At 38.4% G+C, this 27,998-nt stretch overlaps 2 protein-coding genes across 4 annotated transcripts; both read right to left on the bottom strand.

The window, feature by feature from the left end:
- Positions 1-60: 60 nt before the first annotated feature.
- On the bottom strand, positions 61-9,603 carry LOC306694137 (uncharacterized protein). 3 transcript variants are annotated; one of them, XM_079156865.1, is made up of 7 exons: positions 9,594-9,603; positions 2,310-2,444; positions 2,009-2,125; positions 1,525-1,581; positions 1,096-1,254; positions 362-475; positions 61-200 (listed from the first exon to the last, which is right to left on the bottom strand). In XM_079156865.1, the coding sequence occupies exons 2-7, from the start codon at positions 2,430-2,432 to the stop codon at positions 153-155; spliced, it is 618 nt and encodes a 205-aa protein (XP_079012991.1). In that variant the 5' UTR covers positions 2,433-2,444; positions 9,594-9,603; the 3' UTR covers positions 61-152. The 3 variants fall into 3 exon arrangements, with proteins under 3 accessions (XP_079012991.1, XP_079012989.1, XP_079012990.1); XM_079156863.1 differs by lacking the exon at positions 9,594-9,603 and adding an exon at positions 3,521-3,592; XM_079156864.1 differs by lacking the exon at positions 9,594-9,603 and adding an exon at positions 3,304-3,549.
- lpin1a (lipin 1a) lies at positions 6,724-27,998 on the bottom strand. The gene is made up of 23 exons (XM_079156837.1): positions 27,871-27,998; positions 24,577-24,777; positions 23,923-24,018; positions 20,566-20,662; positions 20,243-20,459; positions 18,892-18,966; positions 18,548-18,640; positions 18,194-18,305; positions 17,362-17,590; positions 16,784-16,936; positions 16,296-16,389; positions 15,485-15,687; positions 15,223-15,316; positions 14,818-14,887; positions 12,801-12,893; positions 12,537-12,601; positions 12,272-12,410; positions 11,848-11,996; positions 11,423-11,509; positions 10,641-10,793; positions 10,147-10,261; positions 9,935-10,038; positions 6,724-9,807 (listed from the first exon to the last, which is right to left on the bottom strand). The coding sequence occupies exons 2-23, from the start codon at positions 24,766-24,768 to the stop codon at positions 9,642-9,644; spliced, it is 2,796 nt and encodes a 931-aa protein (XP_079012963.1). The 5' UTR covers positions 24,769-24,777; positions 27,871-27,998; the 3' UTR covers positions 6,724-9,641.

Consider the following 27,998-nt stretch of genomic DNA (forward strand, 5'->3'; position numbering starts at 1 on the left):
TGTAGCGCATTGTTTGCAACAACCTACAAATGGAATCACATATCCTGTTGTTCCCACAAAGAGAAATACTTGAATTGTACTCTGTCTTTGTATGCTTCATGCTTCTTCTCTATGCTCAATTTATGGCACTTCAGACCTTCCTCTTGTGCTCGTCATTCCACCGGTCTTTCATCCGTCGTAGTAGTCATCACTATAATGGCCTAAAGAGAAGAGTAAGAGAACTTGAATGCTTGACTTAACTGGTTCTTGCTTATGTTGCAATTTTGTTTAAGCTTAGTAAATATGGTGAGCGTGAGTGGGACATGCGCAGTTCTTAGCACAGGCTGTAATGCGTATGGAAGTCGCTTTATGTCTTTTTTACCTGGCTCTTTGTGGAACGCAGGGCAGATACCGCCAGACATGACATTACAATGAAAATAATGGCACCCACAACACTGTAGACCAGGAAGATCACTTCCACGGACAATACCATATCCTGGACAAACATGTACACACATGACAAACAGATAAAGAAATACACTTGATGAAATTCATATTATTTTTTATTTTTTTAACATCTTATTTATTTATATGATAAATTATATCCATAAATAATAGTATATAAATAATGACTATCCATCACATGTTGGTCTCTGTTAATAATGATGCAGTTTAATAAATAATTGAGATACTGATGTGATACCAAATCTGGATGCAAATTAGGCCATGTTTTACCAAGTAAAGAAAATAATTAAAACAATAGCAAATATGTTTATTTGTGGAACAGCAAGTTGAACTGCTTAGTGCTGTAGATGTGTACTCTTTTGTATAATAAGGGCTACGGCCCAACAATAAACCAAACATTTAAAACGTATTGTGTTATGTTTGTCAGTCTGTAAGAGTAAAAGTTCTTAAAAGCTTTTCGGGAGAAGTTTTCATTTGATACCAAGATACACAAAATGCTTGTTGTTTGTAAGTTTTCAATATCAAACAATGAAGCATTTATTCAACACAGAAATGAAAAAGCTAAAGCTTGTTTTTAGATTTGTGATCAATACAATAATGGGCACCGCCACCAACAAACAATAACAAATAATGATAAAAAAAAAGACTCACCTCGTATGACCAATCTGGAAGGATTTCATGAGTGAAATTGTCTTCATTGAATTCATAGTCCCTGTAGAGGTATTGCTGAATAGTGTTGGGCAAGCTGTGCATTGAAGTCCAACATACCCCCAGTGTGGTGACTATACTCAGAGCCAACGATATGGTTACCTACATGTAGACACAAGCGGAGGGAGATGAAGGAGAAACAGACAGAAACATGGACAACATGGAGAGCCCTACAAAAGCCCCAACATCTATAAACTCAATTGGTAATTAAAAAGAAAAATAATAACATCAGACACAAATTATTATACCAAGCATTATTTGCATTTTATACAACAAACCATATCTGGAGTGGATATTCCGCTCTTGGTCCTCTAAATAAATAGTTCTGGAAAACTTGCCAGTATTGTTTTTTAAAATGACAATAGAGCTTACTGTTTTCTTGGTTGGGTTGTGCTCTGTCAGAATATATAGAATCCCACAAAAGATGAACTACAAAGAAGAGGAAGAAAGCTGTTTTATTATGTATCCCTTGAATGTTTTGGAATACCACAGTGCTGCACAAGATTGTAATTACTAAACAGGATAGCAAAAAAACAGCCAATTATTAGGGTCGTGTATCGATGGTAACCCTTTAATTGCAAAAACTCTTTTGAGATTTGCTGCCTAACGACCTATCCGAACCTTAATCATTGAAGGTAAATGCCTAACCATGACCATCTCAAGAGAGTTTCACAAATTGTGGGGTATCTAGATACGACCTATTGTTGAGGTTTAACTTCTGAAGTAAGTTCAAATTGCCATAAGCCCATCATCAAATCCTGTACAAATTTTGGTTATTGGCGGTTTCTTAGTTTTTGTAATTTGGCTGTTTATTAAATATTGAGTCCACTTTTTATTCTCTTGTTGTGCTACCAACCAGTGTTCCAAGCAAGAAGCCAGGCGGGACCGTTGTCGATATAAGATGATCAGAGTTGTCTGGCATGATTGCGATGGAAAGCATGAAGAAAGACGAGCCCAGGACCAGCGCAATAATCTAATAGAAAATCAAAAAGAACTTTAAGCATGACCTCTTTACCTCTGTAAAAATAGAATCATTAGAAATGACTGTCAAATATGTGACCTTGGAAATGATGCTGGTAAATTATAATCAGTAAGTGTTTGAAAACAGTCATTTGAGCATTGTTGTGTGTGTGTGTGTGTGTGTGTGTGTGTCTCACGCCAATAATCTTGGGTTGCCCCTTAATGAAGCGGTGTAAAGGTTTGCTGCCCCCCACTGTGGTGCCTTGAAGATTTGCATTATTTCCAGCTGAGTTACTCGCACAGTATAGATCAGCAGACATCTTATGGGCAAACTGTCACAGAAAAGAAATAGATTGAAAATATTAGTATGTTTGACATAAACACGGCTCTGCAAACTTAGTGATATTGAGTGCAATTAATATGTTCTTGAGGTTAACATTAAGTTTAATAATGACACTTAGTAAACAATGTGATCTCTAATGAATATTTACTTTTATTTGAATTAAAAAATAGTCAAGCATGTTATCAAAAATGTCATAGAAATGTATTGCATATAATTGATAAATATGACAAAAAGCCAATAAAAAGTCATAGTATAGTATGCCATAACAAATGACATTGAAATGGAATAGTATAGTATGTCACAAAAGAATTAATAGAAAGTCATAGTATAGTATGTCACAAAAATAGTAATACAAGTAAAAGTAATAGTATAGTGTGTCGTAAAAATCTCATAAAAGTCAAAGTGTTATATATATATTTTTTGTGTAACACATTTTACATTTATGTGAACTCAAAATAAGTACTCACATATGTTATGAATTTAAAAAGACATTCAACAACACTGCCTCAATGAAGCTCTGACAGCTGGCCAATGGCTGAGAGACTCGATATGAAAATATTTGACATGTTTAACATAACTTTAAAAAAAAAAGTGTTAAAATGTAATTGTCCTGTAGGCTACGAGATACCCATTTAGCTTACAACAAGTACAATATCCACAAATATAGTTTAAGCATGTCAAAAACACCAACAGAGTTACAGATAAAGACAAGCTATCCTAACTGGAACATTTTTCGGACTGTAGTGGTCTGTCTGTATGTAGGCCATGTCTCCAAAATGTCGGACTAATCCTGTTGTTGAGGCCAAGACAAGTTTATATTCATGTAGACTACTCAGTAAATAACTTACCACACTTTTGTCACCAAGGAAAACCGTTTTTTTCCTCCACTAAACTCAAGTAGCAGATTAAAACGTTTTGATGTAAGTAATAGGCTACGATTGGAATTCCAACTGATTTATTACATAATAAAGCAACATGGAAAAGAGTTTAATTTAACAGTTAAATGTCAAATCTCAAGCAAACCTGTTACAAACAAAAGCGATGAGAACAAAAAGAAATCCCGACCTTGTGTAGTCCTGTGGTCGGTGCTGAAGCTCAGTATTAGCTCTTGTAAAGACTCACATCATGTTCACATCTGGAGCGCAGTAAAGATTAGGCATTAAGGAAAGATCGGCTCATTTTGAACACAACCAGTACTCTGTATACGTGCTAGTTGAAAAGGGTTAGCTACTTCAATGGCTTAGCTCGATATTATTGTACATTTTATTTCATTCTCTGTTTTGTAGATTTACTAGATTAATATCGACATGTACTGTGATGAAGGACATCATTGAAGAATATAAAATCTGGCTGTTAGTCATTGTTTAACCCGGCCAAGTGGTTTGCTGCAAGGGAGTGATGTGATGACTTTCCTATCAGCGGGTGAAACTGAAAACTACGAATCACTCTGCAGATCAGTATTTAAGTGAGTGCATACTTCCCAAGGCCCACAGAGGTCTCTGTCACTTAAACGTAAACATATGTCATTCTTCATTTCCTGAAACTACTGATGCTGTATGTTTCCTTGGGAGTGCAGTCTCTGTGAAATAGAACACTTTTGTGTCAATCGAAGCTGTCTCACAACCCAAAATTATTTGTAATGCATATGTTGTAGTTAACAGTTAATAGTATCCAGTGTTACATTATGCATAATAGACATCACAAGAAACACTGCTAATTATTGTGTGCCTCTTTTATAGAAACAAAGAATCAACAACATCAGCAACTCTTGGTTTTCCAGTTCAAAATGGTCGACTCCTAAAAGAAGGCCTAATTTTTCTTTTTAATCGTGTGTGTGTGTGTGTGTGTGTGTGTGGTGTGGGGATACTCCAGTCTCATGGGGTTATGAGGGGCCAGAGCTGGAATGGAGAAGTAGAAGGAATGTCATGCAATAGTTAGAGAGATAAAAAGGAAGAGACAAGGTTTCCTGTAACCAGACACAGCTGTGTGCCTTTGTGTTTCTCAACTCTTTTTAAGTAAAAGATGTACATTCAAAATTGTACATAAATAAAACTACAAAATCATTAGCAACAAAGCTTAAAATGTAACAAAAGTAAAAGATACTCATTATGTGGAGTGGACGAGTAAAACAAAGTAGCAATCACCTTTGAGTTTATTTAGAAAATGTTTCCATTGAACAGATTTATTCAAACTATGTTGTTAACAATATCTAAACTATGTTGTTAACAAAATAGTCAAGCATGTTATCAAAAATGTCATAGAAATGTATTGCATATAATTGATAAATATGACAAAAAGCCAATAAAAAGTCATAGTATAGTATGCCATAACAAATGACATTGAAATGGAATAGTATAGTATGTCACAAAAGAATTAATAGAAAGTCATAGTATAGTATGTCACAAAAATAGTAATACAAGTAAAAGTAATAGTATAGTGTGTCGTAAAAATCTCATAAAAGTCAAAGTGTTATATATATATTTTTTGTGTAACACATTTTACATTTATGTGAACTCAAAATAAGTACTCACATATGTTATGAATTTAAAAAGACATTCAACAACACTGCCTCAATGAAGCTCTGACAGCTGGCCAATGGCTGAGAGACTCGATATGAAAATATTTGACATGTTTAACATAACTTTAAAAAAAAAAGTGTTAAAATGTAATTGTCCTGTAGGCTACGAGATACCCATTTAGCTTACAACAAGTACAATATCCACAAATATAGTTTAAGCATGTCAAAAACACCAACAGAGTTACAGATAAAGACAAGCTATCCTAACTGGAACATTTTTCGGACTGTAGTGGTCTGTCTGTATGTAGGCCATGTCTCCAACATGTCGGACTAATCCTGTTGTTGAGGCCAAGACAAGTTTATATTCATGTAGACTACTCAGTAAATAACTTACCACACTTTTGTCACCAAGGAAAACCGTTTTTTTCCTCCACTAAACTCAAGTAGCAGATTAAAACGTTTTGATGTAAGTAATAGGCTACGATTGGAATTCCAACTGATTTATTACATAATAAAGCAACATGGAAAAGAGTTTAATTTAACAGTTAAATGTCAAATCTCAAGCAAACCTGTTACAAACAAAAGCGATGAGAACAAAAAGAAATCCCGACCTTGTGTAGTCCTGTGGTCGGTGCTGAAGCTCAGTATTAGCTCTTGTAAAGACTCACATCATGTTCACATCTGGAGCGCAGTAAAGATTAGGCATTAAGGAAAGATCGGCTCATTTTGAACACAACCAGTACTCTGTATACGTGCTAGTTGAAAAGGGTTAGCTACTTCAATGGCTTAGCTCGATATTATTGTACATTTTATTTCATTCTCTGTTTTGTAGATTTACTAGATTAATATCGACATGTACTGTGATGAAGGACATCATTGAAGAATATAAAATCTGGCTGTTAGTCATTGTTTAACCCGGCCAAGTGGTTTGCTGCAAGGGAGTGATGTGATGACTTTCCTATCAGCGGGTGAAACTGAAAACTACGAATCACTCTGCAGATCAGTATTTAAGTGAGTGCATACTTCCCAAGGCCCACAGAGGTCTCTGTCACTTAAACGTAAACATATGTCATTCTTCATTTCCTGAAACTACTGATGCTGTATGTTTCCTTGGGAGTGCAGTCTCTGTGAAATAGAACACTTTTGTGTCAATCGAAGCTGTCTCACAACCCAAAATTATTTGTAATGCATATGTTGTAGTTAACAGTTAATAGTATCCAGTGTTACATTATGCATAATAGACATCACAAGAAACACTGCTAATTATTGTGTGCCTCTTTTATAGAAACAAAGAATCAACAACATCAGCAACTCTTGGTTTTCCAGTTCAAAATGGTCGACTCCTAAAAGAAGGCCTAATTTTTCTTTTTAATCGTGTGTGTGTGTGTGTGTGTGTGTGTGGTGTGGGGTTACTCCAGTCTCATGGGGTTATGAGGGGCCAGAGCTGGAATGGAGAAGTAGAAGGAATGTCATGCAATAGTTAGAGAGAGAAAAAGGAAGAGACAAGGTTTCCTGTAACTGGACACAGCTGTGTGCCTTTGTGTTTCTCAACTCTTTTTAAGTAAAAGATGTACATTCAAAATTGTACATAAATAAAACTACAAAATCATTAGCAACAAAGCTTAAAATGTAACAAAAGTAAAAGATACTCATTATGTGGAGTGGACGAGTAAAACAAAGTAGCAATCACCTTTGAGTTTATTTAGAAAATGTTTCCATTGAACAGATTTATTCAAACTATGTTGTTAACAATATCTTGCACCGCACATTGCTTGGTGGGCTGCTTCATAGTGCATCATCTTTACGGGGGACAGAAAACTGGATCAAGATCCATGTCAACACAGAGACAGACTGCATAACTGGTCAAGAGTTTCTAAAGATCTTTCACAGAAAGAATCAGATTATAATCATATAACAGATGATTTAATTTAAATATTTGGAAATCATTGGGTTCATTGAGAAGAAAAATCTTCTCTTACTTTGACTTCCATATTTTATCACACAAGTAGGAGATCTTTATACTGTAATCAAAAGACTACAAGGCAGAAGGTTTTTTCGAGTATAGACAGTGACCTCACACAGGTCAGTGTGTTTTTGTCTTTGCATGTTTGACATACTGAAAACAATACTACAGCAATGCACCTCCCTACAAAGGTCAGGTGACAAGACAGTGCTCATTATATCTACATAATTATGCATCATAGCTTTACATCAGCATGCGCCCTCTGCATCTTTTCCTTTTACACAATTTACACTGGTCTACCCAAAGGCATGTGAACATCAACAGGTTAATTCCTCATTAGTTTTCTTTCAGCTAAAGTAAATCACAGAGTACAGCATCAGACATATCTATACACACAAAGTATTTAGCAGTACAACTCAGTCACTGTCAGGGGGCTCCTCTGTTATCAGTATTCTGGCATTTTGATCTCACTTTTTTTCCAATATAGGGCACATTAATATCAGACTACAAATATCCATTTTAGATTATGACAAACATTTTGGGAATTACTTTTAGATTTTTCTTTCTTTATCATTTTCAGATGATTTAATATCTGGAACAAAGTTGCTAAATCATATTTTTTCCTTTTCTTGAAGCTGTTCAAAGCTGCATTATAAATAATACAATATTTTGCTTTAGTGGTCACATGCTGAAACAGGAGGTGTCTGGTTTAAAAACAAGTTCACAGTAAAGCATAAAATGTCTGCAAGTGCATTTGAATGAGCAGTATTGAAAGTATTTTAGACAATATATCAGCTCTCAAATGATTAACAGTTTTTTTGCTTAAAGTTCTCTTCATATGGACTCTAAATAAATTACTGTTAATCATTATTTACAGTGGTTTCCCCCAACTTTAAGTTAGACATGTGATAAAAAAATAAACGGACATGCTTCCATCTCACATAAATGCAATACATTAAATGTTATTTGATCAATGAATGAAAACATAAACATTTGATAACAAATGTAAAAAATATGTACGACAAAAATAGATGAGTTTGTAAAGAGAAAAACTTACAGTGTTTGAATATACTGCATTCATACTGCTCAATTACATGACAGATTAGTGCTGTACATAAAGGTCTACTGATCTGAGTAGTATCAACTCTGCAAAACTGAAAAAATATGACCACAGTCCTGTATGGGCTTCTAGTAATTGCATTGACGAGCATTAGCCATTATACATAATTATAATGTAATAACATACACTGAGTGATTCATATTCTACATTCTAGCATTTCACTTGAGTTCACTTATTTGCATGTACAAAACAGACAGAAAGAACACAGACCAAAGTTATTTGCATTGCCCTGCATTTATCTTGTGTATTGTCACTGAACACGAGAAAATGTGCCAGAGCCACATCTTTCACAGTAGCACGGTCAGAAGACCACACACATTTAGCTGGACCTGCAAAGGAGTTTGGCACAGAAAGATGATTGGATACACTATCTGTGCTATTTTTGCATGTTCTGGATGGCTTTAATGTAATGTAATGTTATGTAACGTGTTGTTTATGGAACAAAGTGTTGTGCTGTATCTATTGCACTTGAGGTCAGAAAAGATTACTACAGCTACATACCTGGACCAGGTAAAACCAAGATTCTCACTTTTACTATTTGGTGAATACATTGCATATGATGAGTAAAATTGACAGTATTCTTACTTAAACAAGGTACAAAAATGAGCGATGCACCAACAGGTTTGAGAGTCGAAAAGCTGAATTGTACATGTATTTTATTATCAATTGTGGAAGGCAGTAGAGCCGGTAATCTGGGAGTGCTAGAATGTGTGTAGAATCTCTGTGGGGTACAGGAGAATATCTGCATAGTGTGTCCTTACATTTTAGTGGACTTCAACCAATGCTTAGGTCAACTTAGCACAACTATTTATTTTAAAATACACTTGGTTATTAAAATGGTGATTAGGTGACACGAGAAGGGATGACCTAATATTGATACTATGCAAGTCCTATTGGTGCAAAATAATAATAATAATAATTTTCACCATTTCACAAACATTAGGTTTATGTGTTTGTGTGTTTTTCTATCCACCAGTACAAATGAAGAGCGGTGTGGAACGAGTCAAAGGAATCTCTTAGGATGCTGAAAAACCTACAGTGAGGGATAGTTTAGTTATGTTTTGCAATGTTGTGCATTGTCTATAGAATGCCTTTACAAGATGTACGTAGGTGTATGTGTTTGTGCGTGTGTCTGTGAGTCAGTGCACTTTAAAATGTGTTATATGTGAGTCTTTGACTCTGTGTTGACCACTCCTTAGGCAAAACCATCAGTTAGCCTCACTCACAAGCAAGGGTTGAAATTCAGCAGCGATTCTTTCTTCTTTCGTCTATAAAAAAAATCCTCAGTCTTATTTGTAATAAACCCTTAAGTGTGCTTGTGTTCTCTCTGTTCATTGATAGCAAGGTGGTTTGTCTGTGTGGGATATTGAAAACACATTAATTTACTCTGAATCAGTAGTCTTTGATCCTTGTGCGAGCCAGGGGTTCATTCATTTATCAGATAAAGTTCTTGGATAAGTTTTTGATTCTAAAATAACCAACACCTTCACTCTGAATCTGGACTGCCGACTTCACGATGAATCACGAAACCACTGACCACAGTCTTGTACGCAGCATCCTCTATGATGAATTTGATGGGGTTTTCTCAGCTTGTCTCAAGTGGCTGTGGGTCTTCTTCTTCCTGGTTGGTGCCATCAGGAACTTGTTCGCTCCAGTAGTTGACCTGGTCAAAAGTGTCAGAGCACGGGACGTCCACATCTCGAGCTAGGACCGGGAAGTCATGGTCAACCATCTCGCACAGACGCCCAAACCTGAGAGGGAGACACAGAGATGTGTACAGCCTTTAAGCATAATTCAGACGTCAAACATCTGCACACACATGTGTCCAGAGTCAGATCACATGGATGTAAATCAAATGAAACAGACAATATAGCTTACGAGGAGATATTGGTTTTGGCATGCTCCTGTATCAGCTCTCCCTTGGGATTGACAGTGAAAATCCTGTTCAGAGGAACGCCCACCTCCTTATAGGAATATACATCCTGAAATCACACATAAACAAACAATCAGCATCACTACCAAAAGTAAGACGTACCAACACGATACAGAGAAAGTACACGCTTGTGTCTGTTCATGTGCAGCAGTCTCACCGTAGCTCTGTTGCCAAAAGCAGCGTAGAAAGGTTCAGTGTTGGGGTAGAACAGCTGCTTTATATCTGTGAGACACTCAATCTTAAACCTCTCTGGTTTCTTCTCAATCACTTCCCTACAAAAACATGGCACAACATGAAACACATGTTACCCCTCCATTGAAAAGACGTTTAAGTTTCCCATGCAGTTGGGTTTTGAAAGGGATTCATTCGGTAAGAGATGAAAAACACTGAGTTAAGTAAAAGCATGAAAATCCCTGAAATGGTAGTTACTATATTTGCATGTATATATAGCTTATATAAAACTTATAAAACAATATAATAACAATATATTGTGTCATTACTGTGTAGTGTTCCTCGTAAAAATATCATTGATAAATACCAAATTAAAGTAACTTTTATTCAATACTGTGATATATCTTCAGTTGACTCCCAGGCCATATGAATTCTGACTACTCCAGAGTAGCATTCTTGTAAATGTGGTGTGTATCTGACCTGTGCAAGGCAGAAAAAAGACTGCTGGGACTGAGCAGCACCGGGCCTATGGGCAGCATGGTACCCCTCTCATTGACCCAGTGCAGGTAGCCTCGTGTCATATCAGCCATGCCAATGGCCCTCGCTGAGCAGTACATGAATTTATATCCATTCCTGTGACAGAGAGAGTCACAAACAAAGAGAGAGCTGACACTGAGCTGTGCACTCAGGTTTCAATAAGGAATCATTACAATGATGCTATTACACATATTTCGGTAAATAAAAGTAAACAAATAATTAAACCGGGGGTAGGCAACCTTAGCAACGTATGCCACAATTGGCATGCAGTAAGTTAACCACTGGCACACGAGAGTTATTTGATGTTAAGGTGCCCTCTCATCCACATGCTACATTATATAACTAAAATGTGTTTTTTATGGCATACTATGATATATATTATGACATTTATATGGCATGCTAAACTCTGCCTTTCTATGACATTTGTTTATGGTATACTATACTATGACTTTTTATGACATACTATATGTTTTTTTATGTCAAATAAAATGACGGATCTGTTAGAGATTTACATTTCTAAGCGGTGCCCTACTTCAACTTAATGTTAACCTTTTCTGTTGATATGGCACATAAAAAACAAGAAAAGTCACTTCATATCAAAAAGGTTGCCGACCCCTGACCTTAAGAAATAATATAATAAGTAATATAATAAGATTTAGCCAGATTGCCTTAGCCTTACAAACTGCAGTCTGCACACTGTGCGCAAATTGTAAAGTTGCACTCACTGGCTGACTTTGTGGTAGAGTCGTGCGATGCCCTGGTGGGTCCAGTCTTTACCCAGTGTGGGGAGGATGTGACCCAGGGTGTCTGACCTACAGCGTGACACAAGAGAGGCAACATCACACAATCAATACAGAGATATATATATATATATATACACACACTTATAGACAAAACCACCAACACCAAATCTGTGTGAAGCCTAACATCTACTGGTGAAAAGTTGAAACTGAACAGCCTTCTATTCTAGCCTGGTTTGTGGATCTCACATTTGGCCAACAGCTGTGATAGCGAGACCACTCTCAAGGCTCTAGGACCTTCCAATCATCTAACCCTAACCCTAACCCTTATCATTTGCTTAAATTAGACAAATTGTCTCATGAATGAGATTTTGAAGGGCTCTATATCTCTATATATTGCTTTGCCTTACCTGGTGATGGTACCGTCTATATCCGAGATGATTATCTTGTCATCCCAGCTCCAAAGATAGATTGTTCCATGGCAACGACAGGTGCCCTGATACTGAGTGGTCACACTGAACACCACATCATTAGGACCTTCCTTCAGCTGCAGGCTGGCCTGTAAACACACACACACAACACACATTGAAAGAAGAAAGGTAAAAAAGTGTTCCATTCAGTGTTAGGCTCATTTTATACTCCAGGTAAGGAACACATGCAATAACACAACACAGTATGGGGTATTCCCCGAAAGAAAATCTTAGAATAACGCCCTTCAATTAAAGATTGCATTATCATCGTGTGAAATATGTAATAAGTCGCTACATAACTTCAAAGCTGCCATTAACTGACTTGTCTGCATGTTTTATCCCCATCAACAGTAGTAATATTTACCAGTTGCTCCGAGGTGAGCCGAAGAGTCTTCTTATAACAGACGCTGCCAGAACTCACAAGCAGCTCTGACTGGCAGGATCCTGACGCCTGATTGGACGATCTGTGGTCCTCATCACTAGAGGATGACTCATCCTTCATCCTGAAAAATCAAAGACAACCAACTTGGTGGAACTTTGAAAACTGATGCAAATGGGAGTGTTGATTGAGAAATATGGTGATTTAAGGAGTGAAAAAAACAAACAAGCAAAAGGTTTTCGGAAGTTACCCGTTTCCTGACGGCATAGTGAGAGAGCTCTCTCCACTGTCTCCTCCTGCATCTGTCGCTGATTCCTGAAGTGCACAAATGTCAAAGGTCACAACTGGTTTAATCAACTGAAGCATTGTTGCATGTGTTGATTGAGGCTGCCAGCCTTTGCCTCTCTCATTTCTCCTATCTGACACTCTTCACTGTGTAGATAATAAAGGCTCAAGACAAATTACATTTCTTCTTCACAAAGCTCACTAATATTGTGTGTATCTCTGCACTTACTGATTTGGAGTCACTGTTCCGGCTCCTCCATGAGAACCACCAGCGTCCTCCTTTCTTTGGCATCTTCTCCTTCATGATGTTCTCCACTGAGGCCTGGAGACAACCATGCACATACAACTCAAAACTGACTGAAAATGTAACTCAAAACTGATAGAAAAAACTCAAAACAAAGTGAAGCACAAAACACAGGTAAAAAGTACAAAAGTAAAAATAACAAAGATCATATAAGAAAAGCACACACAACTCCAACTAAATCACAAAAATGAAGATAGATACAGGTGGATTTTTTAATGGCACACAAACAAAGAGAAACGGTGGCAAAGTAAAACCTGAAAAGAAGGGACCGAAGGAAATCAAATGGAGAAGAAGTCAAATGGAGAAGTCTATTCTTCCACACCACGAGGAAGAATAGAGAGACGTGGTTGCCAGTGGTGAGAACTGATGGTAAAAAACAGACAGGCAAAGACATGCCCTGACCAACACTCAAGCAAAGCAAGAAAACATCATACAGGTTGGGAAGAGCCAGAGCCAAACAGACCAGGGAGGCAGTATGAGAAGAGGCCAAAAGCAGAAAACACGTAACTCAGACACCAACACTTGGTACACACAAACATTGCATGGATGTTAGGAGACAGAAAATGTATAAATAAAAGGGAAACAAATAAGGAGGGGGATAAAGACATGACATTATTAAAGTGTTAGGAAAACAGATTTAAAGCCATATTTCACTGTGGTATAAGACTAGCAGCTTTGATGTAGGCGTCCCCATCTTAGTATCCATAACAATGCTGCCAGCTCTGTCCACTGTAGTTAGTGTAAATAATCAAATATCATTTGTATTGTACATCGAGTGTATTGTACATTAAATATTAACTATTATGAGAGCCAGAGACAAATGTGAACACACATCATCTGGTAGCATTTGCTTTACTTTTTCATGAAATAAAGAGAGGACACGCAATTGACAACACTGAAGTGACACATCAGATTGGGGAGAATTAATAATGATTAATAGTTGCAAAATGCTGGGAGTGCACAGGGGAAAGTGATGCAGGAGGTTGAGGAACACTCAAGGCACCAAACACCATACAACAAATTGATTGATAATATAATCAAATTCAAACAATTCAAAAACATAATATAGTTATTTAGAAATTCCAAATAATCATTCTATACTGTATAACTTTACCCTGTAGACAGGAATGTTGTAGCCCCAAGAGTTTCATTTTAATCCCACAATAAAAAGAAAGAGGACATCACAGAATGGAAAACCTTTTGGGCTGGAGGCCTTGGTCAGGATAAAAAACAACATAAAACGAAAAAAGAAAACTCTTCATTTACTGTGATGAAAAGAGCTCCACACACACGACAAAAGCACAAGGCAGATTTGAGCGATACTGACAAATGGTCATGGAACAGCGATGAACTATGTAACTTGGGGAATGTCGCGCTCTTCTCCGCTGCAACCTGAAGATTTTAAGAGGAGTGCAACATACCATAGTTCACCAAATGCAGCATAACATAGTTTTGAACATTCGTTTTTACTCGTCTTTACTTGTTTTCAGCCTAGATGGGCCACCACACTTTTATATGATAGATGAAAAGATTAAACTACCCAAGAGTGTGTAAAGTACTACAGCATGAAAATGCTGCTTACACAATTAGATTAAATTAAAGTTATTTTGTATAGCCCAAAATCACAAATCACAAATTTGCTTCAGAGGGCTTCACAATCTGTACGCATTACACAGTACACAGTATTGCATCAGTAATAATAATACAGTAATATAATATACTGTATAATAATATACATCTGAGAGGGTCCCTTTTGTGCATAATGATTACTTTTACATTTTATACTTTAATTAAGCACATTTTGGTGATACAATGGGTAATTCAAGTTAATTAAATATGAGAACTTCTCCCATCACTGAATCCATAAACTCATAACATAAAACATACAGTCAACTGGGAACAAATGAAAGTAAATATGTATGTATTACTGTGGTGGTCTTACCTGTGGCAGTGGTTTCTGATAGACCTGCATGGCCAACATGACAGGAGCTGCTGTGTTCCAGTTGTAGTACCTACAATGGATAACAGAGGGCGCTATCAGCACTTCTCTACACCTCAGTTATATCTGACGAAGACAGCTGACATACACATACATAACTTTATATATATATCTTCTTGTCCAGTCTTTGTGCTAACTATGCCCACCAGCTGCTGGTGAGAACTTCATATTTACAGAAAAGACAAGAGAGCGGTATGGATCCTTTCATCTTCCATCAGGCAAGAAATCAAATAAGCAGATTTCCCAGAATATGTAACTATTCCTTTGAAAGCTCAATTTTTGTATAGCGTGGTGCCAGTTTCAATGTGAATCACACTTAAATACTGAATACAGTATAGCAGTACATACTTGCTTCCTATCTTGACCACCAGGTTAGGGTCGTCGATAATAGAAGGGTTTTCAGAGAACTGATGGTAGGAAATTGCCCTCTCCTGGAACTGCTCTGTGGCATGACACACACACACACACACACACACATGGTATATATAGAGGTAAGAACACACACAGATGTGTTTAAACACGAAGAAGAGGAAAAACATTCAAATTTAACAGCACTGTGACCTTATTTTTTTCCTTCTGTCATTGCCTCCTTGCACATTCCTTATCGTACCTCTTGTGATCTCGCTGTTGTCAGTGAGTCCTCCGCACAAAGATATGGTAACATGAGGCAGGTCCCCTACTTGGTCGGACAAACTGTCCATGCCGCTGTCCATCCCACAGCTACCCACTGACTGTGGGGACTGATTAGCGCTCCGCACTCCCATCATCATCATCATCTCGGAGTCCCCTCTTATTGAGCTGTTGCCTCCGTCACTGAGGAAAGAGAGAAACACACACGCTCTAACACACATACATCTCTGACAAATATTGTTTTGATGGTGTAGGTCAAATAAACACGAGCCTAAAGTGCCGTTAAGTACCTTAACAGTTTTGAAAAGCAGCAACTTCAATGTTCACATCAGCTAACTACAGTCACCACAATTATTTAACTGTAATAATTCATTATTGCAAGTATTTATAATAAGTCGCAGACTGAAAATTCAATTTGTTTTTCTCTATCTCCTATTGTTTCTAAATGTAGCACTTGAAGTAGATCTAAATATTTGATACAGTTGATGTACTTTCATCAATCTTGCACTTTCTTTTTTCGTACCCACGTGGTTGAATGCAATCATTGTAAGTCGCTTTAGATAAAAGCGGCAACTACATAAATGTAATGTAATATAATTGATGGTTAGCTATAGCCATACATCACAAAAATAGTCAAAAAGTCTAAGTCAAGACCTCCATGGTGGCCGCCAGAGGGTGAATTACACCACATGAAAGCTCTTTATAAAGTAGGTGTGTGTATTTGGATGGAACATGTTTTGTACTCATATAAAGCACAAACATGTTACGTATGTAAATGTTTGTTACTGAACCTTTTAGGGAAGTACAGAGCAGCTACTTCAGGCTCCAGCGCTGTAATGTCGTCCAGGTATATGCCATCAGCACCAAGGTGTTGGCTTCTCTTTTCTAATAAGAGACAATATTACATATCATCAGTATCAGTAGCATGATAATGAAGCTCATAGACACTTTGTGTTCCCTTCTCACTGTCTGCATTACTCCACGCAGCTTTGGCCTCAGACACTGCCACATACACAAATAACATCTTGGTCAAAACAACCTTCAAATATGAAAGCAGTTCTTGCGGCACAATGGATGGCATCAGCCCAAAATGAAATCCCCAATTCATGCAAACCACATGTTTGCCCCCTCTCTGTGGGGTAGTGTGTTTTTACATTGGCAGAATAAGGGCATAAAAAAAACCTCAGGACTTTTGGCCTCTTTTCAACAATTGCGTACACAATTTCTCACTCCATATGCACAATTTTGTTCTTGTATGCTTGAGATAGAGAATTTATACCTTTCCTCTTGGATGGCGAGTCCGTTCTTCTAATGGGACTTCCTCTATTCCCACCTTCATCAAGGTGATCAAGGAGAATCCTGGGAGACGCTGAGCAGGCTGTTAGACCCTCCATCTCTGGACATGATGGCCCAACACTTTCCACCTCTCTTACTACAGAAAAAAACCAGAGTAAAGAATCAATTGATGCATACAAACAAGCTCATGTGTCACCAGGAAATACTGATAAGTGAGGTTAGAATTTTTCCATTTGGATTCTGCAGTTCTACGATCACTTAGTTTACTACTCGAATTAGGCTGTTCTGGTTATTTATGATTTATCCATGGAAATGCTAACAAGTCTCAGGTGAATCAATCAGAAATCACATTTGCAAAACATGGTAAAAAACAAACATTGGAGGTCACTAAAGTGCAAGTGTATGACAGAGAGATGTTAGCAATACATGAAAGGTGATGAGTAAAAACACAATTACATAACTGTTTGAATATTTTAGGCTGTAATGTCATTCTATGAAATTGTAGAGAATACTTTGCACATTGACATCATTTTGTCTGTCCCATAAAGCTACCATGCTCACCTCCAACCCTGTCCCCAGTCTTCATGGGTAGTCCCACCATGGCTCCATTTTGGCTTTCTTCAGTGTCTTTGACCCCACTATGAGCAGTAGCCTCCCCTGGCTGGGGAGCATAGAGAGTGAAGGAGGGGGGTCCGGTGTCACTGATGGCTCTGAAGTGAGTGCTAGAAGAAACTGGGATGGAGACTGCTGTGACAGGGTCCTGCTTCTGGAGGGAAGTCAAGAAGGATGGCTATGAAGGAGAGAGAGAGAGAGAGAGAGAGAGAGAGATCAAACTTGTTTCACAATATTTTTGTTGTGTGTGTTCAAGTATGTTTGTACCCTTACTTTCCTTATCTCCATGTATTTTTCCATTTTGGGAAATACTCTTATTTGCTTCTTTTCGATGAGAAGATTGATACCACCCATGGATAAATATATGGCTGGAGCCAGTGGACTTTTAGCTTAGCTTAGCATAAAAAAATAGGAAATAGGGAGAAACAGCGAGACTGTTTCTATTCATTGGTAACAAAATCCACCTACCAGCAACTCTAAAGCTCACTAATAAACACATTATATCTCTCTTGTTTAATTTGCACATCTTTTTTTTCCATTTCATGGTTGGAGATGTGCCTGACTATTTCATTACAACATGCATATGGTTTTGAAATCTGAATAAAATATGTAAACATGCTGAAGTGCTTTCTGCTGTGTGTGTGTGTGTGTGTGTGTGTGTGTGTGTGTGTGTGTGTGTGTGTGTGTGTGTGTGTGTGTGTGTGTGTGTGTGTGTGTGTGTGTGTGTGTGTGTGCGTGTGTGTGTGTGTGCGTGTGTGTGTGTCTGTGTGTGTGTAAATACCTGAGCAGCTTTTGGCAGCTCCCCCCAAGTCCACAACATCTCAGGGTTGTCTTTGTTCCGATTGGTTAGCTCTGAGTCGCTCTTTGGTGTTGATGGCCTAGAATTGTCGGGGCTGATGAAAGTGAAAGACACTTGATTATATCCATTTGTACTCCATATTTTAACAGTTAAAGTACCTTCAATATACATAATAAAGTTAAAAACTAAATAAAATATAGCAGAAATATTAATATACAAAGCATATTTAATATTTTCCAAATATTGTATCTTCTTTCCTGCAAACTGTGAGCTTTTCTTTCATTCATGCATTCTTTCATTTCCAGCATTCAGAGAGGGTAAAAATGTGGGTGATACCTAACAGGACTGGAGAAGTGAGAAGTCTTCTGAGGACAAGAGGTGGACAGACCACAGGTTGGAGGGATTAAGAGAGTGTCCTTAATCATGTGACTATGGAAGATAAGAAGACATAGAAAGACACACAAAAACAGAGAAAGAAGACGAGGAGATGGAAAGAGAGAGTGGGAGACAGTGAATCATGATTATTATATACTCAAAATGTATTAAAAATGCTTTATACAATATGAACAGAAAACAATAACTGAATGGAGGATAGGAAGAGTTTACCAGACAGTTAAAAAAGACAAGAACAAGTTTATCATTAATTGTGTATCTCGACGTGATTTGTGTCAATGTCATACCTCTGTGAACGGCTCCAATCAGCGCTGTGGTGTGTGTGCGTATTGGCTGTAGACCCCTGATCACCATACACAGGTCTGAACACAAACACACACACATGCAGGGAGATGTCACATATGCATACGCACATTACTTCACAGCCTGTGCACACACCATACGATATAAATACATAGTGTCACAGCAAGTCCAAAACAAGTGGTTTTGTTTATGCTCATTAAAATGTCCCGAAGAACAGTTTGTTTATCTCATCCTTTCTTTGGAAACTACTTTTGCAGCCTGTATGACTGTAACCACGCATACTACAGTATTTAGCATGACATGAGTTAGACAAGTCTTTCATGTTTTTAAAAGTTTTCGGGAATTTTCCCTCCCTAACACGTGGTTAACTTCCTAAAAAAAGAGCCATTATATTAAAGAGACAGAGAACACTGTGGGAACGAATCCCTGGAGTGCGTACCACAAACAGAACTGGTTTTCAAACGGCTTCCCTCACCGACGTAAACACAAACATGCACACACATGCAGACTCACCCATTACAGTAATTCTCATCTACCTGAGTTGTTCCTAAGCATTGAATTTGAGCCATCGAAATGATTTTACTGAATTGAGACAGAAGCAGGATAAAAAGAAAATAGCTGGAACATCATTCATTTTACAGGTGCCAATATCTTGTCATTAACATTATATTGTTCCTGATGATGGCACTAGATAATTAGGGAGAATATGACCAAAGTCATTATAACTAATCTTAAAGGGGACATGATTGTTTGTACAAATTTCATGGCATCGATCCAAGAACTGTTGAGATATTTCTGTCTGGCCTCGAGGGGTCTCCATTCCAACCCACAGAGCCACACTGCTATAAATGGACAAGTTCCAATTTGAGCATCAACAGAATGACCTCAGGTATTTTTTTAAATTCCTGGTCTTCTCATTCATGCGGTGCAAAAGCTCATGCCGTTTTTTAGATGGCGGGAACAACCACTGACATCATTCATGCCTGAATCTGCTTCACAAACAGCATTGAATGCTGACAAAAGTTGTTCACCACAGCAATGAAAGAATGTTACTGGCATTTAATTATCTCTGTCTCTGTCTTTCTGTCTCTCTCACTCTCTCTCTCTCTCTCTCACACACACACACCAACAACAACAACAACATATCAACAGACTGGCATGGAGGGAAGACCTTTTCAAAGTCCTAATGGTCTACAAAGATTTACAACAGACAGCAGCTGTTGGCTCAGACATACTAGGTATACTAAGGTAGTTTTTAGTTGTATGTCAATCCTGAAAGCCTAAAGTGTTCAAACCGAAACACACAATCAAACAATCTGTCACTTGTACACACACCTGTTGTCACTCTCTCTCTCCTCATCCGAGCTCAAGTCAATAGTAAACATATCCTGGTCCTCGGAGAACTCTTCCCCGCTCTCCTCTCTCCTCCCTCCTCCTCCGCCTGCCTCTGGCCGTGTCTTCTTCCTTCTCTTCTTCCTCTTCTTGATCATCCCGCCATCACTTTGCAGCATTCCTAGGCTCTGGACAGGAAGTGAGCTGCAGGGCATGATGTCTATGTGTTGTGATAGAGTGGCATGAAAACTGTTAAAAAAGCACACACACACACACACACACACATTTTCACAAATTCCCACATTTCTTTTTTCAACAGGTCTTACCATGGTGACGAGAACTGCGCCTGCCTAACTGGGACGCCATTAACTCTGCCCCCGTTGAAATGATGGGTGACGTTGCTAGGTAGGCCGGAACTATTTCCTGTCAACATAGAAATGTGACATTAACATACAAGGTCATTGATATGGTCAGAAATCATGATTAACTTCCTAATCAAACTGAAAATAACCGTATTTCATGTAAAGTAATTGAAATTTGAAATGGAATCGTGTGGGAAAGAGTACAAAGATAAAGTGGAGTAGGAAATAAAGAGTGTAAAGCTGCTGTAGCTAGGCACAGTAGTGCTTTGAGCTAAATGCTAATATGGCAACATCCTCACAATGATAATGCTAACATATGTTTAACAGGCATAATGTTTCGGGTGTTAGCATTTGCTAATATAGCACAAAACAAAAGGAACAGTACAGCCTTTACTGGCTTAGTGAAAGTTGGAGAAAAAATGGTGATAGAAGAAAAGTCAGCAGATCACCAAAATCATTTGGCTTTATCCACTAGGCCCTTTTCACAGCAGCCATTTGTACATGTCATTGCAGGGCAAACACAAGGTGTAATTAACAACATTAATTACATCCCTGTTCCATTTAGGTGGGCGAGGGCCCTATTGTGCATGGCTGTGACACACTGAATAGAATGGGACCTTAATTCACTTCATCAATTACACCTGTGTTTACCCTGCAATGACATGTCAAAACGGCTGCTGTGAAAGGGGCCACTTGGGACCATGGATGTCTCTACCAAATGTCATGCCGATCCATCTAGTTGTTGAGAAACGCTGCTAGAATGGCTTAACAAGACTAAGAGTATTCGGCCTCGCTCTGTGAGGCTGTACTTTGGCACAGCGGTGCTTTGAGCTTAATGCTGATATGTCAACATGCTGACATGCTCACGACAATGCTAGCATACTGATGCTCAGGTATACATTTTATACCATGTTCTCCACCAAGTTTAGCGTGTTACCATGCTAATATTTGCTAATGAGCTCTAAAAACAAAGTACAGCTGAGGGTAACAGGAATGTTATCAGTTTTTAGCAGGTATTTTGTCAATTTTGACCTGATGATGGTGCTAAAAGAAAAGTCATAGGGTCACCAAAGTGATTACAATTTATCCCGAGGGGGACATGCAAATGCAAACTTCATGGCAATCTATTGAATAGTTGTTGAGACATTAAAATTAAAACCACAAATGTAAACAGGTTGCTGGGGGGAAACGATGGATGTCTGAACAAAATTGCAAATCCCTTTAATATCCACATCATTGAGATAGATATGATTCCTCGGAACCAAGCAGCTTGGCCAAAACATAAGATATGCATAATATGTGTATAGCACCATCCACACAATCTGTTGGGAGTTAGGGTTTGAGCTCAGATTAGTAAAATCACACAGATTCACAGTCTCACTACAATACGACTTAAAGAGACATAGAGACACATAGAGACAGAGAGGGAAAGATAAAGAGATGATCCAAAGAGTGCCGACTGACACCTGCCTCGCAGTGCATGTGTCGTGAAACAGTCCAACACAACTCAATTCATTTTGACGGGAGAGAAAAAGGGACAGAGCGCAAGATAAGCACGTCACAGCTCAACTGCTCAGAGCATTCATTTAAAGGTTTTTGGATGGTTCATTCTCAATCTTTTAACTAATAAATTAACATAACTCTTCCTTTCATAATGGGACATGTATGAATTCTATCTTTTGAGACAAATCCACGTCACCCATGAAGCAGTGTTTGTTCATACTTCTGTTTAACACTGCAACAATAGATGACATGGTGTAATAACTTAGATTACTAGAGAGAGATTTTCAATGTAACCACATTGAGATGAATTACATCATGTGGATTTTATTACCAAACGTAATCAGAGATTCCTGATGCTCTAGCCTAAAGATGAATTCCTGCTGGATCAAGTTAATGTCTCCTGTGCATAATCGACTTCACAAGCCTTCACATGTTCTCAGATTTAACTTTACCCCCCGAGGAACATAGAGGGAGAGAGAAGAGGGAGGGGTGGTAGAAGCGGCATAGAAGATTTGGCTTGATGCCAAATAGTTCCTTAAACGGTGAGAAAATAACTGTTAAGAGACAGACGGAGCAAAAACACTGATGGAAGATAAATCATTTGATACTGAAACAGACCATAATATGGCAACCCCCAAGCTGCCATATCTGACAGTGTTTCATCTGGTGCATGTTCATCTGTGCGTTAGTACTGTACAGTAAAGTATCTATTGCAAGTGCTGTCTGCCTATCTAAGCCTGAGTGCAGTCCGTGTGCAACCGACTATAGGGAAGGTGAATTCGGCAGAGCTATAAATAGCCCTCTGATCGTTTTCCACTCTGCGTGCGCTGGTAAAGTTAGGTCAAGGATTTTGACGGAGGGCCCAAACAGTGAGACGGACATGTTTTAAGAGAATTTGCAAATAGTTCTCACTGTTTGTTTGAATTTGAAAAAGTGTCTAAGGGATTAAATGAACATACTTTCTTTTCCCATCCATTGAGGACTGAGGCATTACAATATTCTTACAGGACACACTCAAAAGAGCACCGATGGGACGACTGTTTGGGGATATACTAATCTTTGACAGAGACAGTAAGTAATGAAAGCATTAGCAATTAGTGCAATGTAATTCCTCAGATTAGGAATTAGATCTTTTCAGATTACGAAATATTCCTCTTAATTCCTAACTGGGAAACATAGCCAACTCTAATCATGCTCACCACTGATCCTTGCTTCCTTCACAACAGTGCTCCCCTCATGCTCCTGACCCTCCAACTTCCCATGAATCCTCGCCTATCATTTTACAGAATCAGTTGTCAGCAAAAAAGAAAATGTGTTGACAAAGGTCAGATTGTTATCGGATGTATTTCTATTTGTGCTGCTCGTTCTTCCATGTAACACGGTCTATTACTGTTGCATAGAAAGCTTTTTAATTGGGACTTTTGTATTGTTTTGAACAGTTACCCAAATCATTTAAACTTGAACTGTATGACTGTTAAAAGAGTTTGACTCCCCCAGCAGTTTCCTAGAACTCAGTCTCATGTTACATCTCGGACTACTGGAGAGGAGGGGCACAACTCTGCTGCCTCTGGGCTTGTCTGACCAGGAAAACTGAGAACTAAACCTGATAATGACAACAACACATATTTGCAGATTCATCAATAAGTGGTGAAATCAGAATTACCACAATGCAAGTGGGCATGCATTGAATGTATTCTCCATGAGTACCAATCAAATTCAAGCACTTTATTGTTTATTTCATGTCAGTAAATTATGTTCCGTCCGATATTTGTTTGTGTTAACTGACTCGGTGTAATGACTCGGTCAGTTATTACTCACCATTGTGTTCTCAGTCTCTTTGACGAAGAAGGCCTCTCCATTCTCTCCCAGCTTCATGTGCAAACTCGCTGGCTCTCCATTAATTTCTATGTCCACCTGCAGGAGAGAATAATAATCCTTAAAATTAGCATGTTTTCAGTATTAATGACATGAAAAACAACCTTCAATTTAGGATTTTGTGTCGACACATTCAGTGACTGTTAGTTCCGTAAATATGTATTGCCTATCTCATCTAACAGAGAGCAATTACTGTATTTTTGTGTGTGCCACTTTTAACTTACCCACAAATATGTAAAAATGCATACATACAGTACAGTGCTGGGTCATGTGCTGTCATCCACTTTTACTGTACTATAATGCAGCATTGTAATACAATACTTTTGTTTACTTTTCGTTAGATTTTCAGCTAGTACCTACTACCTACTTCTGGCCTACTAAAATACATTACTGTGTTACACATAAAATGTCATCTTGATTTGAATGAAAAGTGTGAATTTGTCATGAAAAGTCACATTTGAATGAACATTTTACTAATGCTGTTGTCGGAATAGAAGTGTGAGCAACAGTCTCTGACAAAACTACACTTTACATGCAGATGAAAAAGAAAAAGAAGGTGAGTGAAAGTGTGAGGGAGGCCGCACTTCATAATCTCACCACTTTCTCACGAGACCGCAGCACACCCATCTTGCCGAAGCGTACGTGGAAGGGGGAGCACTGCAGGGAGCCATCGGGCTGCCGGACCACGATGACGTCTATACATCCAGACAGTGTTGCAGGGTTGAGTCCCCTGTAAAGCTCCTTGACCTGCACAAATACCTGGCCTGCCAACTGACCCACATAGTTCATGGTCTGTAACTGGAGGCAGACAGGGAAGGAAAAAGGGAGGGAGAGTTTTGGTTGATTACTTTCCCACAGAGACGACTTTTTTGTCCATTAAATTAGGTTTTATCTACATTTGCACAGGAACACACTCAGGCAGGACAAATCACCTTCAATGGACCTATTGAGTGTCGGGGATCAAACTCTTGACAGATGAGATGTTTTGTGTAAGACCTTTCTGCCACATTAAAATAAATTATTTATCCACTGAGTGCAATGACCCACACACACAACCTTGCAATCTTTGCTGAAACCATAAACAATGACAGTGTTCTTGTGGCGTTGCTAAGCGTGGTGTTTGTGATTGGTATGTGCATGGATGGGAAAACATTCAGCTTTTCCTAAAAATAAAAAAAAGAAGGTTTGTATTTTTTTGTAATGCAAAATACACTCCATCTGGGACAAGACTAATCATGTGGTGTTGTGCCAGTCTCTCTGATCCACAGCCTCTAATGCTCTCTGTCTAGAATGCCAAACATGGCCTTGGAGAGAGACACAGACGGGGAAATGCATTCACTGGGCTGCGAGATGGGTGGTTGTTGTTTTGGTGATCAGAGAGAGAATAGTAAGAAAATACATTCAGTCTCCAGGAGAAATCAAAAGTATGGTTTATACTTATTAATAAATAACTAGATATTTCATTATTTCATACAAATACTTAAACACAAGAAATCTATGTAATTGTTAACAATGTACATGTGTGACTACATTTTACACCTGCTAATGGTCCTATGGGAGCAACTGCAGTTATGACATCAATAAAAGTACGTGGTGAACAGATTTTATTTTCGTTTTTTGTACATTATGAAATATCTAAAGTCACTTTCAACAGTTGTGCAATGCAACAGAATCAATTATGTGCCTGGTCATGCCACATTATCTCTTTAGCAAGTTGCCAGCCATTGGTGTTACTTAAGCTTCAAACAAGGGTGAAAGCATTGCTAATGTGACCCATCAGAATCAGCTAAATGAGTTGGATGGAACCTATTCAAAGAAAAGGGAAAGGAAACACGAAGAAGAAAGAATGAAAGGTAAGGACAGAGATTGAGAAAGAAAGAGAGAAAAAAATAAGAGGCAGATAAAAGGGCATACAGAGATGATGAAAAGGTAAGAAGATGAGCAAAAGAGTGAAATTCTGAAGGAAAGGAAAGCGGAAGTAGGAGCACTCTGGAGAAATGGATAGTTAGTAAATGTTAAGAGGATATTGGGAGGTGTATGGCAACCAAAGTCTTTAACATTGGAAAAAGGAAAAATGTATAAACACATACACAGGCACAACATATTTGTGACATCACTGTCTTATCTCCACAACAAACTGCCCCTTCAAATCTCCACCTGCCAACTGTTTGTGCTGACTCAGATACACACACACACACACATTATCACAGCTAGGGGACAGATGGCTCTATATTTTTGGCAGACCATGTGAGAACATTAGTAGGATGAAGTCGTTTTGTTAACACCTATCAATTACTGATAATCTCAGAATGGAACTCTTCTGCTCTAATGACCCAGCACTATTCTGTTGTACATCAGATCCGAGTGTGACACCTTATCACAACATCAGACTTGTTCAGACCCGCTATAGCTACACAACACACTACAACACTGTTGTTAAACCAATGACTTCACTGTGTCCAGACTGAGCTTCATGGTACCTCTACTTACATCACATCAAAGTATATTTAAAGTAGTATTTACTGGATACAGAAATGTCAATCAATCACACGTACTTAACAATAAACAGTGCCTCCTTGATATGTTGGACTTGGACAGGTAAGTCACTCCAAATTATAAGAAGCATTTGTCTAACTTAAGTGATATCTAGCTGTGCAAATAGCTTTGCTTTTCCTATATTCACTTTCTACTACAGTATAAAGTAGCTCCAACTAAACTGTTCACACTGAGGTCTGTGTTATCCACCATAACCAAGACACTGTTTTTTGGAATATAAGATGTTTTTCAATGCTATGAATGAAAAAGTACCTGCATGGCTAGATACCACAGCAGTGAAAATATGTATGTTTGCTGTTTTGACATTTGGGTGCATTGACCCTTTAATCTCTTGATTTATAGTTTAATAAGAACGGGGGTGGGACTTAATGATTACATCATTTTTGACCCCTTGGTCTTCTTGTTTATTTGTCTCACAAACACACATGCACATGCACTCATTCAATGACATGCCACAGATCTGATATCACTGTCAACATAGACCACGTGCAAACAGATGCGACCACTGATACACACACACATACACACACACACACACACACACACACACACACACACACACACACACACACACACATATACACATCCAAAGCCTTGCCCAGTCGTCCAGCCAATCACAATGCTTCACCATTATGTAATAGCCAACCACGAGACAACGCATTGGGGTCATTCAATGTAATGCAATACCATTTAAGTATTGTACTAACAACAGCAAAGGAACCTTGTAACTGCTGTTATTTCTGAGATTAGTGAGCAACAACACTCAAACCCCACAGAGGCTTCTTTATTAAAAGTTGGTCAATGTCACACTCACTGCAGCACAGACAGTGAGTCCATCACATATAAACAGAGAAGAGGACAGAGGTGACAGAGAGGCTAAAGGGTTCACAGACAGATGATGTGAACATTTAGCCAATTACATCATTACATGTGAGTGGAGCAGCAGTCTGACACTTTGGGATTACTGACACAACCAAATGGCTTCAAGGGCAATCAACACGTTTTTTTTTTAATTGTGTCTGACGTTATCCTCTATAGAGGGGCAACATAAATAGTGTTTTGTTGACATGAAAACGCCCATGTTGAAGCTGAATAATGAACGAGATAGACATGAGGTTGTGATTGTAGTATCATGTGTGGCCTGTGAGGCGACATGTAAACACACGGGGTGAGGCTCTGCAGTCTGCGCCGGAGCTTCATTCAAACAGCCGCACATTATTTTAAGGCGAAACGACGTTCAAGCCTATACTGACCACATACTGGATACACAGGATATTACGATGTTTGATATTCAACTAACAGCCGGTTACTGCACAATCCAGCAATCCTACTTACATTAATTATTGATTTCGCTTTTCGCTCCGAAATCTTTCCGCCACCCAAATTTTCCACCAAAGCGTCCTCTACAGTGTTAGTCCGTTACGTGTCAGTCTTCAGATCACACATTGCCTGAAACGCTTTGC

Source organism: Pholis gunnellus (assembly GCF_910591455.1).
Source record: "Pholis gunnellus genome assembly, chromosome: 1".
Classification (NCBI taxonomy): Eukaryota; Metazoa; Chordata; class Actinopteri; order Perciformes; family Pholidae; genus Pholis; species Pholis gunnellus.